The sequence below is a fragment of the Camelina sativa genome, chromosome 8 (genome assembly GCF_000633955.1).
Source record: "Camelina sativa cultivar DH55 chromosome 8, Cs, whole genome shotgun sequence".
NCBI classification, from domain to species: Eukaryota; Viridiplantae; Streptophyta; class Magnoliopsida; order Brassicales; family Brassicaceae; genus Camelina; species Camelina sativa.
In genome coordinates this window covers 25,196,731-25,211,055 of record NC_025692.1, presented here as the reverse complement: position 1 = coordinate 25,211,055, position 14,325 = coordinate 25,196,731, and the positions used below count along the sequence as shown (strand labels likewise).

At 36.1% G+C, this 14,325-nt stretch overlaps 5 protein-coding genes across 6 annotated transcripts in view; 2 read left to right on the top strand and 3 right to left on the bottom strand.

Annotated features, from left to right (window-relative positions):
* The window catches only part of LOC104709924 (zinc finger BED domain-containing protein DAYSLEEPER-like), a 2,905-nt gene extending 2,697 nt beyond the window's left edge, over positions 1–208 (bottom strand). The window contains exon 1 of the mRNA XM_019228842.1: positions 46–208. Coding sequence (XP_019084387.1) covers positions 46–208 — 163 coding nt within the window. The remainder of the gene's footprint in view (positions 1–45) is intronic.
* LOC104708527 lies at positions 2,019–3,676 on the top strand. Of its 2 annotated transcripts, XM_010425116.2 has the most exons (3): positions 2,019–2,646; positions 2,948–3,213; positions 3,657–3,676. In XM_010425116.2, the coding sequence occupies exons 1-2, from the start codon at positions 2,273–2,275 to the stop codon at positions 3,189–3,191; spliced, it is 618 nt and encodes a 205-aa protein (XP_010423418.1). In that variant the 5' UTR covers positions 2,019–2,272; the 3' UTR covers positions 3,192–3,213; positions 3,657–3,676. The 2 variants fall into 2 exon arrangements, with proteins under 2 accessions (XP_010423418.1, XP_010423417.1); XM_010425115.2 differs by lacking the exon at positions 3,657–3,676 and having other exon boundaries at positions 2,948–3,425.
* LOC104708528 lies at positions 3,418–6,304 on the bottom strand. The gene is made up of 3 exons (XM_010425117.2): positions 5,984–6,304; positions 5,490–5,855; positions 3,418–4,238 (listed from the first exon to the last, which is right to left on the bottom strand). Exons 1-3 carry the CDS (start codon positions 6,302–6,304, stop codon positions 3,603–3,605), a joined length of 1,323 nt encoding a protein of 440 aa, XP_010423419.1. The 3' UTR covers positions 3,418–3,602.
* LOC104708526 (plant intracellular Ras-group-related LRR protein 1) lies at positions 8,430–10,581 on the bottom strand. Its single transcript, XM_010425114.2, has 3 exons — positions 9,754–10,581; positions 9,333–9,499; positions 8,430–9,254 (listed from the first exon to the last, which is right to left on the bottom strand). Exons 1-3 carry the CDS (start codon positions 10,495–10,497, stop codon positions 8,621–8,623), a joined length of 1,545 nt encoding a protein of 514 aa, XP_010423416.1. The 5' UTR covers positions 10,498–10,581; the 3' UTR covers positions 8,430–8,620.
* On the top strand, positions 12,115–14,297 carry LOC104708525 (UDP-glycosyltransferase 76C2-like). The gene is made up of 3 exons (XM_010425113.2): positions 12,115–12,759; positions 13,140–14,013; positions 14,205–14,297. Exons 1-3 carry the CDS (start codon positions 12,264–12,266, stop codon positions 14,209–14,211), a joined length of 1,377 nt encoding a protein of 458 aa, XP_010423415.1. The 5' UTR covers positions 12,115–12,263; the 3' UTR covers positions 14,212–14,297.

Sequence of the window (14,325 nt, the reverse complement as noted above, 5' to 3'; positions counted from 1 at the left end):
CAATTATAGTGAAATTTTTCCAACACCTTGAATGTCTACATTTACCTCTTTTCACTTGAGCATGAGATGATTCACCCATGAGAGATTCATCTTCCACCAGATTGTTTTCATCTTCCACCAGATTGTTTTTTTCTTCCAGCATATGTCGATCCCATTCAGTATCACTCACGATGTAGTTATCATCACACAAGCTCAGTGATTTGTCCATCTGTGGACATAAAAATCAACATCACAAACCCAGTAATTAGAGTAATTAGAGTAAAACCCACAAATCCACAAACCCAGTAATTACGAATTAGAGTAAATCCACAAAATTTACCTTTTCAAAAGTTTGCAAAGTAGAGCTTTAGATCTGATTGAAGCTCCAAGCTTCAGATCACGAGAAGCAGAGCTGCAGAGGAGATGATTGATGACGATTGACGAGATGAATGATGATTTGAAATCGATTATCGCCTGAGAAAGAAACTTAGAATCGATTATCGCCTGAGAGGCTGAGAGAGAAAGAGGAGAAAGAGAGAAGCGATGAAATGAAGAAAAAAAAGTTTCCCTAAATTGTAAAAACCCTAATTTTCTAGGGTTATTGGATAGCCCACATCCAAATTAGTTTTGACCATATATCAATGGGCTAAATTGGTTTTAAACCCATTTAACCATTTTAAATTTGGTAATAACCAAAATTAGTCCAAATTAATTTGGACTGGACAGCCCATGGTTTTAGAGACCAATTGACATCTCTACTACTAGTACTATAATCCTTGGCATTTGTCTTGCCTAGAACTCAATAAAGTATCTACTTCAGTTTTAAGCATATTTAATTGACTAAATTGCTGAATCGTTAATTTAGTAAAAAAAAAAAATTGCTGAATCGAACACGAATCCTTTTAATTAATGAATCAAGGAAGCGTTTGGTTGATCGGTTAGATCATCCTACTAAACATCTATTTAATTAGTTAGGCAGTCGACGATTATAAATTATTTTTTTTACGAATACAAAAAATATTTTCAGGAAAAAAAATCATATAATTGTTAATTAGCAGAAGTTTGGCAGAAATTTATGTTGAACTTTAAAATAAATTTAGCAAACCTTTTTGAGCAAGTGGGGGTGTTTAAGTCTAGTGGTAAAAAGACCAATAAAAAAAAAGCTTTATTAGCGGTGTAGCAAAGGGAATTATGTATTAGTATATAGTTACAGTTTAGAATCGATGCATGAGTCTTACTTAAGTCAAAACAATTTATAAAAAATGATAGTGTATACTGTATAGCAATTTAACTTGATTGTTACGATCATTCCTTGGTATCTCTTTTTTTTTTATTGGGTTTAGACTATAAATCCCTTTTTGTGAGATTGGGCTATACTGGATCAAATTCTCTGTTGTTGTTGTTGTCGTTGTTGTTGTTGTCTGTGGACTCTATGGTCAACCCCAACGGTTAAATTTGCAATAAAGCCTAGACGTAAACAACTTGATATATATCCATAAGTGGCTACTTCTTCTATACAGAACCAATGATAAATTGGTATATAAATTTATGTCGAATAATCTTAATTTGGTCATGAAGAAAATTACAAACTATACTATATTTTTGTCTAGTTACTTATACAGTATTGAAAGTTACTTAAATAACTCAAAACAGATTTATAAAAACAGCTAAAAAAAATTTTAGATTTTAATATGCTTGATTTTCTGCCTTATATGGTTTGAAGTTGTTGTTTATTATGGAGTTTTATATATGCTCTGTTTGTCTTTTTTTTGGACTCAATTTTATTTCAATAAAACTTCTATGATCAATTTTATCTAAGTTGCTTAGTTTGTCTCCATTCCTATATTGACAGTAAAAGATACTAGTATCATCAAGCCTATCATCCAACGATATTGAATTATTCATTAATTTAGGTTAGGTGTGTATATATACTTTTAAGATATAATTAAAATCCCTATAAGTGACGGTAATGACGAGAAATAAATTAGAGGTGGGTCTGTCTCTTTAGCTTTGTTTGTTTAAAATAATGTTTTATATCAGATTCCCCAGGTGAACCACAAGAGAGAGAGAGAGAGAGAGTGTCTGAGAGAGAATCTGACGACGATCACTTAACTCCAAATCTCAGTGGTACACATGTAATTTTACTCTTAACGTTTCAACCAGAACTCTCTCTCTCTCTCTCTTTTTCTTTTCTCTCTCTTTCTTTCAAGGAGCTTGAGAGGCTTGATGATCACCTTCTCAAGTCTCATTTCGTAATTTACATGAGGATTCCTCATCTGGGTCTTTACGAAAAATGGAATCTGTGCAGCCACCACATCTCGAGACCCTTGTCTCTGTTCAAGTAATCCATGGTGGCTCCAACGAAGACGGAGAGCCTCCTCGTAGGAGCTCCGTTGCGGTGGAGGTGAAGGAAGGAGAGATAGTAGTCAAGGATGAAGACAGGAGATCAAATGCGTCGGTGTGTTCGGTGGAAGTAGATCTGGAGCTTGGAGGATTGCCTGAGAAAGCCTTGCAATCTGAGAGAGATTGTAGGATTTGTCACATGAGCTTAGATGCAGCGAATCTTGAATCTGGTGTTCCCATTGAGCTTGGTTGTTCTTGTAAAGCTGATCTCGCTGCTGCTCATAACCACTGTGCTGAGACTTGGTTCAAGATCAAAGGAAACAAGTAAGTTCTTTAATATTATCCCCAAACTCAGATAATGATGGTTTGGTAGTTATTTCCCACTATGAGTACATAAAAATCTAACCTTTAAGATAGTTTTTCACAAAGGCTAATACTTCCATAAACTTAGGAAAGTTTACTTTTTTAAGTGTTTTGGTTATTGTCACTTTTGGCTTTCACTGTCTGCTTGATATGTTCCAGTTTTGAGACCAATTGTTTTCAGTTTAGAGACAAAGCTTTGCTTCTTTTTTTTTTCTTTTTCTTAAACCGTTGTGATGAGATTCATGGTTGGGCTGTTTTGCAGAATCTGTGAAGTATGCGGGTCGATTGCTGGTAATGTTGTTGGGACTGTTGAGGTGGAGTCTGAGGAAAGTCTTAATGAAGCAAATGGTGTAGTAGTGAATCAAGCTCTGAGAACATCTGGTCCACGATTGGCTGAAGCTAGAAGCTTCTGGCAAGGACATCGGTTCTTGAATTTCCTTTTAGCTTGTATGGTCTTTGCCTTTGTGATCTCATGGCTCTTCCACTTCAATGTCCCCTCTACATAGCCAGTAGAGATCTCTGGGAAAGGTATTTCAATCTTGTACCAATGTCATTTTCCCACTTTTAAGGTTATTGTAAGTTTAGAGAGGAAGACCAAGACCTAGAAGAGCGCATAATGCGATTGATTTGCGGGTTGTTATTTCTGTCTTGAAAATGTAAATGTGTTTTGTGGTTGAGGATGATAATGTATATAGCTCTAGTCACACTCTAAATCTTAATGCAATTGCAGTCTTGTGAAAGTCTCTTCTCTTATCTCATTGTGAAAATCTGATCACTTGCATTGCATTTTGCATCCCAAGAGTTCAGTGATTTACAGGAAACCAAAAAAACCAAAAATAGAAATAATATCCTTTGTTCCGATGTTGTAATAGATTAAGTTATGTACAAGAACCGAAACTGGGGGGTGGCCATGCTTCTTATGTCTCTTCAGTGACCTCTGATTCATCTTCCTCTTCTTCGACAATTGCTAGGATCTTAGAGGAACTAATCCTCAAAGAAGCGCTCCGGATCTTCATAGGCAGCTTCTCATTGTTAGCAGCTAAACCACATTCGACTTCTTCTTCTTCGTCATCATCCTTCTTGAGATCAGAAGGCGGTAAGAAACAATCCATAGACAAACCTTTGATGTTAAAATCCATTTCCTCAATCTCCCAAGTCTCTTCCATCCGAGTCCTCGAGTGGTTATCCGAGTTCTCACCAAACCGAAACAGAGAAACAGAGCTTTTGCCAGCGTGTGCAACCTGGATACCATCAATGGTCCTGTAATCTTGGATCAGAGACTCCATTGTTGTCTCCCAGAAGATGCTGTTATCGTCTTGAGCTTTGATTCTTAGAAGGTGAGAGTCTTCAAGTTGGATCAGAAGACCTGTCCTCTGGCTGAAACATCCCCACACAGTGTGACGTATGATCTCTACATTGCTGCTGCTTCTCGCCTTGAGTGCTGATGGCTCTGCGTCTAGTTTGAGTATGAAACAGTCTTCGTCATTTATCTTCTTCTCTCCCATGCATACCGATCTTGCGAATAGATTAGCCGTTGATTTTGGATCAAGACCCTGTTGTTATTTTTTCAGAGATTTATGTCAGAATAATAAGTAATGAAAAAACACTTGAAACAAGTCAAACGATAAGTAACTTAATTTCATCATTTTTACAATTTTTTTTCCAAAGCAAACAAACGCTATTGTTTTGGTGACATCAGAAGATCTTATGTTGTAAAAAAGTAACTAAACTAAAACTATATTTGGTAATGGGAACAAAAGTCTACTTTGTTAACAAAGAATATCTATAGTTGGAGATACTCTATTTACTATAATATCTTGATGGTTGTTGTTAGTGGTGGACCATTGATAGATGGTTCCAACAACCTTGGTAATTTAACTTGTAAGCATTTTGTCCACGTTGAAATGAGAATATTAAGAGCTCAGTTCCATGGGACACGTCACACTTTACTTATGGACCATGGTCATCTCAAATATCAAATATCAAAAGTCATAAGTAATTTACATTGTAAAATATGTGTGTATGGTTCTCTTAGGTTGTATATCAAACATTATACGATGACCACACACACAAAGATGATCAATTATGTCATTTGACAAAGTTGAAGGTAGGTTAGCTAGACAAATTTTCTTTAGAAATAAATGAAAACAAAAAAACAAAAGAAGAGGAAGTCTGATGATTGAAAGATCTTTTTGCCAACAATCAAGGAAAAGTAAACTTCAACAACTACCAAGAATCATCAAAATCAGGATGGAAAAGAAGATTGTATCATCGAACTCCAAGTGGAAAAACTCTTTCAGTATCATCATAATGATCAGTGGATGCATATGCTTTATGAGACATAAAGGATCTTTGTCTTTTTCATGAATCAAGTATATAGACTAGAAATGTAGCATAACCACAAGAAAAATATCCACATCAATTATTTTCCAAATAATATTATTTCCGGTATTAAAAACCCCTAAAATTTCGCAGAAACATAAGAAAAGAATAAAAACCCAAAAATATAGAAGATAAAAAGGGCTATAGTCTATTTAATTAAAAAAAAAAAAAAATCATAGTTCAATTGTTTATTCCAATTCCATCATAGCAAAATTTCTTGCTAATTGCTATAGTGTTTCAATATTTTGGTTATTTTACCATCCATAGTTTTTCTTTTTGCAAATAATACGTTTGGCTATGTATTTCATATTCTTTAGAAAATGTCATTGATTTCACTTAAAAACTATGATTGTAAAAAAGTAATAACGAAATGATTAATAAACTATAGAAAAAAAAAAACAAAAAAGGGGATTGATGATTACCTGGAGGAAACGTCGCAATGGTCTAGGAGGACCACGAGAGGCATGAGAAGGATGCCAAGGAGTTTGTCTCCAAGCGACTTTGGCGTCACTACCGGCACTGATTTTGCAGCCTGAGACGACTAGCTCAAGACACCATAACTCTATCCCCTTCTGCCACAACACAAAGCCTCCCACTTCTCCTCCTCCGCTCTTTATACTCCTCGCCTTCACCATTTTGCTGTTCAAGCTTCCTTCTCCTGTGCAAAACTCTGATGCCGTCATCCTCACTTTTCCCATCGCGTACATGCTCTCTACCGCGTTTAACGCACGATCGCCTCCTACCGCCGCTATGTATTGCTTCACTATGTATTGTGCCATCGACATCTCCTGCATATTTCCAATACAAAAAAATGAATGCGAGTAAAAAAAAATACGATCTAGATAGTGCTTTCGTTTGGAAATACCTAATAGCAAAAGCAAATGTAACTTAATACTCTAGGATAAAAGTAACTTACGAGAGGTTGATCTTTGATGTCTTTGTGGATGGGGTTCTCGTAATCGTTATGGTGGTCAGGCTGAACGGGGAGAGGGATCAAAGGAGCTCCAACGACTCCAAGAAGGAGCTGGATCTCTGCGTTACGACCACCAAAGAGTCTTGTCATGTTTGTGGCTGTTGCCGTTCCGGTTGCGGTCGCGGTAGGTTTTGACCAGTAAGACTTCATTTGGTTCCATCCTGGTTTTGTCTTGGACGCAGCAAACAACTCCTCAGGCATTGGAACCTCGAGGACGGTTTCTAACCCGTCTTCGAGGTTGTAATTTGGACATAGTTTCCTCATATTAGCTCCAAAAAAAAAAAACTGATTGGAGGAATTAAGTTGAGTGAAGAGACAGAGAGAAAGAGAGAGAGAGAGACTAATCTATGCAAAATTTGGATTTGATGAAAACTTAAAAGAGATTGAAATCAAGAAAGAAAAATTCGTCGTTGTCACCAACCGACCGGAACGTGGGGAGGCCTTTTGTTTTGTCGTGTCTGCACGCTCTCTCACTCTGCTTACGTCTTGTTTATGTATTTACACAAGACATGGGATCAAGATATATATTTGCTAAGTGCTGCGATATCTATTTTTTCGTTTTTAGTTCATAATATAGCAATCTTTTAATTGCTAACAAATTTATGACTATATCAACCTCTAACCGAATCGAATATGACTTAACTATCATATTTTTATTTTATTTTATATGTTGGACCTAATAATCGTGCAACAAATTTATTAGAAGTAGAGTATTGACCCGTTTAATACTATCATTGTAGAAAGATTAGCAGCCATTAACTACGATAGTTTCTAACAAGAATTTTTTTTCTTTGTACATGGTCTTTAAAGTTCGGAACATCAGATTTTAGATTCAATAATAGGTTTACCAAATGATTTTATGAACTGAACAAATTAATATATATCGGCTTTGGCAGTGTCGTGACATCCGTTCCCTAAACTCGTAAGTCGTAATCAAATAATATATTTCCCATATTATAAAATCTATAAATAGTAGTATTAATAAGTTTTTTTTAACTTCTGAAAATAGTATTGATAAAAGTAATACACGAGTGCACATCTAGTTCTATACTTGTCTATCTTGACTCTTGATTATCAATTAGTGGCATGTAGAGCGGGGAGTCGTTATATGTGAACCAAATTATTTTATGACTAAAAATCTAAACCAGAACCTTCTGGTGTACATGTACATCTCCCAATTCCATGAAATAAATCTTTTCATCTTGATTATTACGGGACCCAGTCACCCAGATATATATGAGATATTATTTTAATTCTAAGACTATATAAACTATAAAAGCTAACTAAAATATCACTACCAAATCGATGGTTAAAATCAGCTATCATATTAATTGTAACTTGTAAGACTATCGTTTACTACAAGTGTACAAGCCTAAATCAGCCATTCCTTGTATATTTGTATATGGTTTAGAAAATCTTTATATGGACTTGCAAAATTTATTTAAAATAGCTTCAACTTTTTGTATTTTTGTTAAATAACTATGTGTATTGCACGTTCATCTGAAGCAGCATTAATATGATTATGCGTTTATGTTGTTTTCCCTTTTTTCTTTTCGGAATATAAAATCAAATACCATTGATGTTGTTGTCTACGACTATACAATATGCATTTTATTGCACCGTATATCTATTTGATAGTACTGTTGAGGAGTATAATATTAAAATTTGATTGAATCCGTCGTTTTCGAACATTTCAAAGCATAAACAAAATCTTTTGTAATTTTGATTCTCTCGCAGTCATATAGAAAAATAATTTATGGTAATCGTAAAATAATACATGTTTTTAATTATTATTTTAAATACCATATTAAAATATACTTTTTTTAAAGATACCACAAAATATTAAAATCCTTTCTTAATTCTTACAAATTTTATATTCAATAACGGTTGTAAATGTGTTCAAGAAAGCGGTCTAGGCGCTAGACAACGTTCAACAGACGTCTAAATGACCGCCTGAACCGCTTAAAATTACATAAATTTTCTTTTAATTTTTAACTACATATAATAAAAAATATTAAGTTTTATATTTGTATTTGTAATTATAAACATTTATATGTTGTTAATATAACTTAAATAAATGTATATTTCTTACTTTTGTTTATAATTTATAATTTTTTAATTTTTCTAACATATATTTTTAGATATTTTTATATATATAATGTTTTATGTCGTAAACGCCTAAACCGTCTAAAAACAGTCTAGACCCCGACTAAGCAATAGGCACTGGATCACCGTCCAGATACCACCTACGACTTTCTTAAACATGAACATAATAACAAAAAAATTATGTTTTCATCGCTCAAAACTCAAAGAGTGTTGAAGAGCATACATAAAAAAAAAAAAAAAAAAAACTGGTTACCACTTTAGAAGAAGAAATATAGTAAACAAATAAATGAAATGTTATGAGAAATATAAAGAATAATAACATTAAAAATCAGAAACAAACTAAAGAGCAAAATCTATATACGGACACAGTGCAGCAGGGGAAGGACAATTCAAAAACTGAAGTGGAGCTTCTTGGGAAACTGTTTCTTCAGACATCAACAAGAAAAATGTTAAATGAAACCTCAAAGCCACAATTCACAGCTGCTGGTCAAGGTAAGGATCTTTAGGCGAAGTCGAGCCAAGATAGTCCGAAACCTCAGTAACATACGTTTTCAGCTTAGAGGTGGTACGGGTGAGCCAATCCGCGTTTGTCTGATCCATCTCATCCTTCAGATTGGCCATCTTCTCTTCCTCTTCCAACATACTGACCCATCTCTTACCCATATACATTTTAACCGCATCCACGCCTTGTTTCACCACATCCTGAGGCGGGACCACGAGCGGGTTTTGGTCCAAGTTCAGTTTGGTCAGGTTCACAAGCGTGCCAAAAGCGTCTGGAAGAGAATGGATTTGGTTGTTACTCAAGTCGAGTTCTTGAAGGCTTATGAGATCGCCGAATGAAGCAGGGAGATCTTGGAGATCGCTGAAGTTACTGCTCAGGTTAAGGTACTCAAGGTTTGTGAGCATCCCGAAAGAACTTGGAAGACCATTGAGTTCATTAAAGTGCGCATCAAGGTAACGCAAGGATCTCATTTCGCCAATAGACGTTGGTATGGATCTGATTTTGTTGAGATGGATCAAGAGCTTCTCTAGTTTCACTAGCTCGAATCCAATGTTTGTTGGTAAGTAGGTAAGATTGTTGTAGCTTGCGTCCAAGACAACCAACGATCTGAAAAATTTGACAACAGAAGTAAGAAAGAAACAGAGAGCTTAATAATAACAGAGGAAAAATAATCAAAACACTCACCCACAATGGCAGATGGAATCTGGTAAAGTTGTGAGTTTGTTACAAGAGACATTCAAAATCTTCAATTTAGACAACAAACCGATCGAGTCAGGTAATGTCTCCAGAAAATTCGTGGAAACATCGAGTTCAAGAAGGTTTTGCAACCCGGCTATCGAATCTGGAATGGCCTGTCACAAACATAAACATTTTGATACAGACAAGCAACATACACTTTTAAATCTATCTCAATCTTAACATCACCCACAAGAACAATACCAGTTCCACTACTTAATCTAGACATATCCTAAGACTTTACACTAAAGACTCAAAAATCCAGAGCAGAGTTTACAACTTTGACACATACATAACAATATCAAGAATTTTAACAGATAATATGATCAAAGATTAAGAACTTGACTTTTTATGGGATGTAGAAACTGACCACAAGCTGATTGTTATAGAGATTAAGAACAAGGAGGCCTTGAATCTTTCCAAATGCTTCAGGGAGCAGTTTCAGTTTCCGACCAGACAAATCAACTCGGTCCAATGGATTCTCAGAAGCAGCTTGTTGCAATATACTCACAACCTCTTCATTGACTTCAACCTCGGCAGCTTCCTCCTCAGCCACCGCCGCAGCATTCTTCTCCGCGGACTCGTAGATCCTCACGAGCCTCTCCTCAGCTTCTTTCAAAAGCTTCTCGTAAGATTCATGAAGCTCGTTAAGCTTCAAGATCGAGTTATACCAAGTCTTTTCTACTTCCACAGCTTCTCTCCTCTTCTGTTCCTTCTCCACCACGTCACTATCTTTCGGGGAGAGAGCGATCTCCTCGAAAGATTCCGACAAAGAAGCCTCGATCTCGACGAGCCTTGCACGAGCTTTGTCGACGGTTTCGTGATCGGGTCTAGGTCCTAGGGTTCGAAGAACGGATCGGGTCTGAGAGACGTCGGCTATAGCGTTAGTCATGGAGGCAAGAACATCGGGATGAGCCAAGTGAGGCATCTGAGTCACGATCTCGATGGAGTGGCTCGACGACGATGATGATGAAGAAGAGGGATCGGATTTGGAGGAGGAAGCTGACGACGATGATCGGTCGACATCGGGAGAGGATTTGGCGGTGAGGGAAGGGAGACGATCCAGTACGTAAGAGAGAACAGGGAAATTCTCATGGTTGAGTTCCGTCGCCATTGTTGAGAGAGCTTTGAGCCTTTGAGGGATGTGACAATATTGGGAAAATTGTGGAAGAAGAAGAATAAGTGATAACTATTACGTCTCTCGTTTCTTTCCGAACTATTTGCATCTCTCTCTATTGCTAAGTCAAAGATCCATAATTTACACGTGGATTTTTATTTATTCACAAGAACAAATTTTAATGTTATTTTTTTTTAACGACAAAAATAAATATATTTTTCTTTTTCTTTATCAAAACCTAATTTGATTGATGCAAAACGCAAATAAATCCATAGGAAAAAAGGAAATTACATTGCTTGAGATGCAGAAAAACCGGCAAAAGACAAATTATCCAACAATAGCATATCAATCGGTGAGACCCAATATTTGGTGACAATTTATGGGCTTCAAGGATCTTTGGAAAAAACTACTCATGTTAATTTTTTGGAAATTAAAAAAAAAAAAAAAAAAGAACTATTGTTATTGCTATTGGGTCGCCTAAAATTTTGCTATATTCCATTTTTTTTTTTTTTTTGCGAGAATACGCATTTTATGGAGATTAAATGTTTCCGATATGATCGAAAAAAACTCTTAGGAAGCTGGTTCTAACCATCAGTCGAGAGTCCCAGACATGTGAGGATCGCTGTTGTTGTTACCATGCATAAAAATCTCCATCTACGACCAACAACGAATAGTAATACCCTCGGCTTACCATCTTTCTTCTTCCTCTCGTTCTCATTTCTAATATCCCACGCCACATCTCTTTCTCTTGCTAAGATTAAAAAGGTAAAAATCAACCGGTTAGCTAAAAACAATTAGTACTAGTATACAATACTTTTTAATTCTCAACTACAAAAATGATTCACGATGATGACGACGACAATGTTAGACCTACCTAAACACTTGTTTAATTTCGATGTTATCTTCAACTTTTTTTTTTTTCATCTGCATTTTATTGATAAAACAAAGGAAGGATATAAGTTGAAACTATAAGAGCCGGCGAACTATTGAATGTTCCCAGAATCATTAGCCTAAACGAGGGAAACTACATCCGGAAGAAACGGGAAAACTGATTATAAAGCAAACACATAAGTAGAAACTAAACAGAAACAAAAGTTTAGGAAAAAATGAAACCTGAACACTATAATTGAACAAAGGCACGATAGACTTCTGCAAAGCTTATCTATAGAACATTAAACATCGGAAGCACCAATAAAGCCGGAAAGATCTCACACCAACGCCAAACCAGAAGCAAACCGACAGAGAGGAAAGCAGGATACCAACGCGACCAAAGACACAAATACAACTACCCAAACACCTCATCAGCCAGACTAGAAGGACAAGAAGCTTAAAAGCAAAGAAAACCTTGAAACCGACTAGAGACAAACCACGCAAGATCAAACTGTTATTAAAATTAAAACGTATTTTTACTTAAAAAATAAAACCGATGTTATCTTCAACTTAAAAACGTATTTTTACTAAAAAAATCCAACTTTAAAGTAAACATTTTTTGTTAAAAGTAATAAATATAAAATTAAAAACTCAATATCTCTGATAGTGACCCGACGAGGAGTATTAAAATTGAAAACGTCAACAAAACCGGTGGAAAGTTGAATGGTCTCTAAAACCAAACACACATAGCAATAAAAGCTTTGTCTCCATTATAGATTCTCCATATCTGAGAAATAAACAAACGATTGGATAAAGTACACAAAACTTCCATCTTTTTTTTTCTTCACAAAACCCCAAACAAAAGAAAAAAAAAACAGAGCTTTTCAATTTCAATGGAGGAGGAGAAGAGAAATGGTCTAAGAGTGATCCTCTTCCCTCTTCCGTTACAAGGTTGCATAAATCCTATGCTTCAGCTCGCCAACATCCTTCACTCGAGAGGCTTCTCAATCACTGTGATCCACACGCGCTTCAACGCACCTAAAGCGTCGAGCCATCCACTCTTCACTTTCTTGCAGATTCAAGATGGCTTGTCCGAAGCTCAGATTAAAGATGGTCCTACTTCGAATGTTATGTCTCTGCTCGCGCAAATCAACATTAACGCCGAGTCTCCGTTTCGTGATTGCTTGAACAAGGTGTTGCTTGAATCTAAAGAATCATCATCGGAGAAGGTTAGTTGTTTGATCGATGACTGTGGATGGCTCTTCACGCAAACTGTTTCAGAGAGTTTGAATCTTCCGTGGATGGTTCTTTGTACTTTCAAAGCCACTTTCTTCAATGCTTATCCAACACTTCCTCTTATCAGAACCAAAGGATATTTTTCAGTTTCAGGTAAATTTTTCTTGAAATCCTTATTTTTCTTTAGGGTCAATTTGCTTTTTAGGAAAAAAAGGTAAATAAATTGTGTAGTAAAATTTTAAAAATATAAAATTGCTTACTTTGACTAAAAGGCTCTTCGTAGCGGCGCCCAATGAATGTTATGCTACTAGTTTATTTTAGCTTTATGTCATCCAATGAAAATGAGGAAAAAGTAAAAAAAAACGTGCATTTATTTACGACCATAATTATGGTATTTTTTATTTTTTTAATACGTGTTATCGAATAAATATGACGTATTATTGCATGTCAAGAAAATAACATACTAAAATAGCTAATGTGGTTATGAAAATTATAAGACGGTTTTGAGCCTTTTTTTTTGTGTGTGTCTTAAGATTCGGAAGCAGAGGACTCTGTTATTGAGTTCCCGCCGCTTCAAAAGAGAGATCTTGCAAAGGTTTTCGGGGAATTCGGAGAGAAACTGGATCCGTTCTTACTTGTTGTGGTCGAAACGACTATGAGATCTTCAGGGATAATATACATGTCCTGCGAGGAGCTTGAGAAAGATTCGTTGACTCTATCTAACGAGATTTTTAAAGTTCCGGTCTTTGCGATTGGTCCGTTTCACAGCTACTTCTCTGCTTCGTCAAGCAGCTTATTCACACAAGACGAGACTTGTATTCCTTGGTTAGATAGTCAAGAGGACAAATCCGTGATCTACGTGAGTCTAGGAAGCGTTGTGAACATTACGGAAACAGAGTTCTTGGAGATTGCTTGTGGTTTAAGCAATAGCAAACAGCCTTTCTTGTGGGTGGTACGACCTGGTTTGGTACTCGGCGCCAAGTGGATCGAATCGCTCTCTGAAGGGCTCCTGAGAAGCCTTGAAGAGAAAGGAAAAATTGTGAAATGGGCACCACAACAGGAGGTTCTTGCGCATCGAGCCATTGGAGGGTTTTTGACACACAATGGTTGGAACTCGACGCTAGAGAGTATATGCGAAGGGGTTCCTATGATCTGCTTGCCTGGAGGTTGGGATCAAATGCTGAACTCAAGATTTGTGAGCGATGTTTGGAATGTCGGAATTCACTTGGAAGGTCGGATTGACAAAAAAGAGATTGAGAAAGCTGTGAGGATGTTAATGGTGGAGAGTGAAGGAGAAAAGATTCGTGAGAGGATGAAGGTTTTGAAAGACGAGGTTGAAAGATCGGTTAAACAAGGAGGCTCGTCTTTTCTATCTATTGATACTTTGGTTAATCATATACTATTGTTGTAAGTTTGGAATATTTTTGCTAAAGATACCTCAACGTTTCTATTATATGCAAAAAGAAAAGAACCTGTTGTCTAAAGTAAAATCTTAAATTCAAAATAACTATTTTAGGTTTAACTAGGTTGTCTGTATTCATATTCCAATAGATTATGTCATAGTCATGTACACTTGTCACTTATGATGTCTTTGGTAGTGTGTAGGGCCTGTAGGCCAGTGGATGTCTTCTTGACTTATTGTATAGTCTCTCTATTCTCCAAATCAAATTGTAGAGAGAGGAAGAACGAACGAACAAACGAAGAATCTTGAACGGAGAA

Coding starts and splice junctions, on each gene's coding strand:
- LOC104708527 (XM_010425116.2), top strand. CDS start 2,273: ATGGAATCTGTGCAGCCACCACATCTCGAGACCCTTGTCTCTGTTCAA. Junction 2,647..2,947: donor TTCAAGATCAAAGGAAACAA/GTAAGTTCTTTA, acceptor GCTGTTTTGCAG/AATCTGTGAAGTATGCGGGT.
- LOC104708528 (XM_010425117.2), bottom strand. CDS start 6,304: ATGAGGAAACTATGTCCAAATTACAACCTCGAAGACGGGTTAGAAACC. Junction 5,856..5,983: donor ACATCAAAGATCAACCTCTC/GTAAGTTACTTT, acceptor GGAAATATGCAG/GAGATGTCGATGGCACAATA. Junction 4,239..5,489: donor CATTGCGACGTTTCCTCCAG/GTAATCATCAAT, acceptor AAATAACAACAG/GGTCTTGATCCAAAATCAAC.
- LOC104708526 (XM_010425114.2), bottom strand. CDS start 10,497: ATGGCGACGGAACTCAACCATGAGAATTTCCCTGTTCTCTCTTACGTA. Junction 9,500..9,753: donor TCTATAACAATCAGCTTGTG/GTCAGTTTCTAC, acceptor TGTTTGTGACAG/GCCATTCCAGATTCGATAGC. Junction 9,255..9,332: donor GATTCCATCTGCCATTGTGG/GTGAGTGTTTTG, acceptor CAAATTTTTCAG/ATCGTTGGTTGTCTTGGACG.
- LOC104708525 (XM_010425113.2), top strand. CDS start 12,264: ATGGAGGAGGAGAAGAGAAATGGTCTAAGAGTGATCCTCTTCCCTCTT. Junction 12,760..13,139: donor AGGATATTTTTCAGTTTCAG/GTAAATTTTTCT, acceptor GTGTGTCTTAAG/ATTCGGAAGCAGAGGACTCT.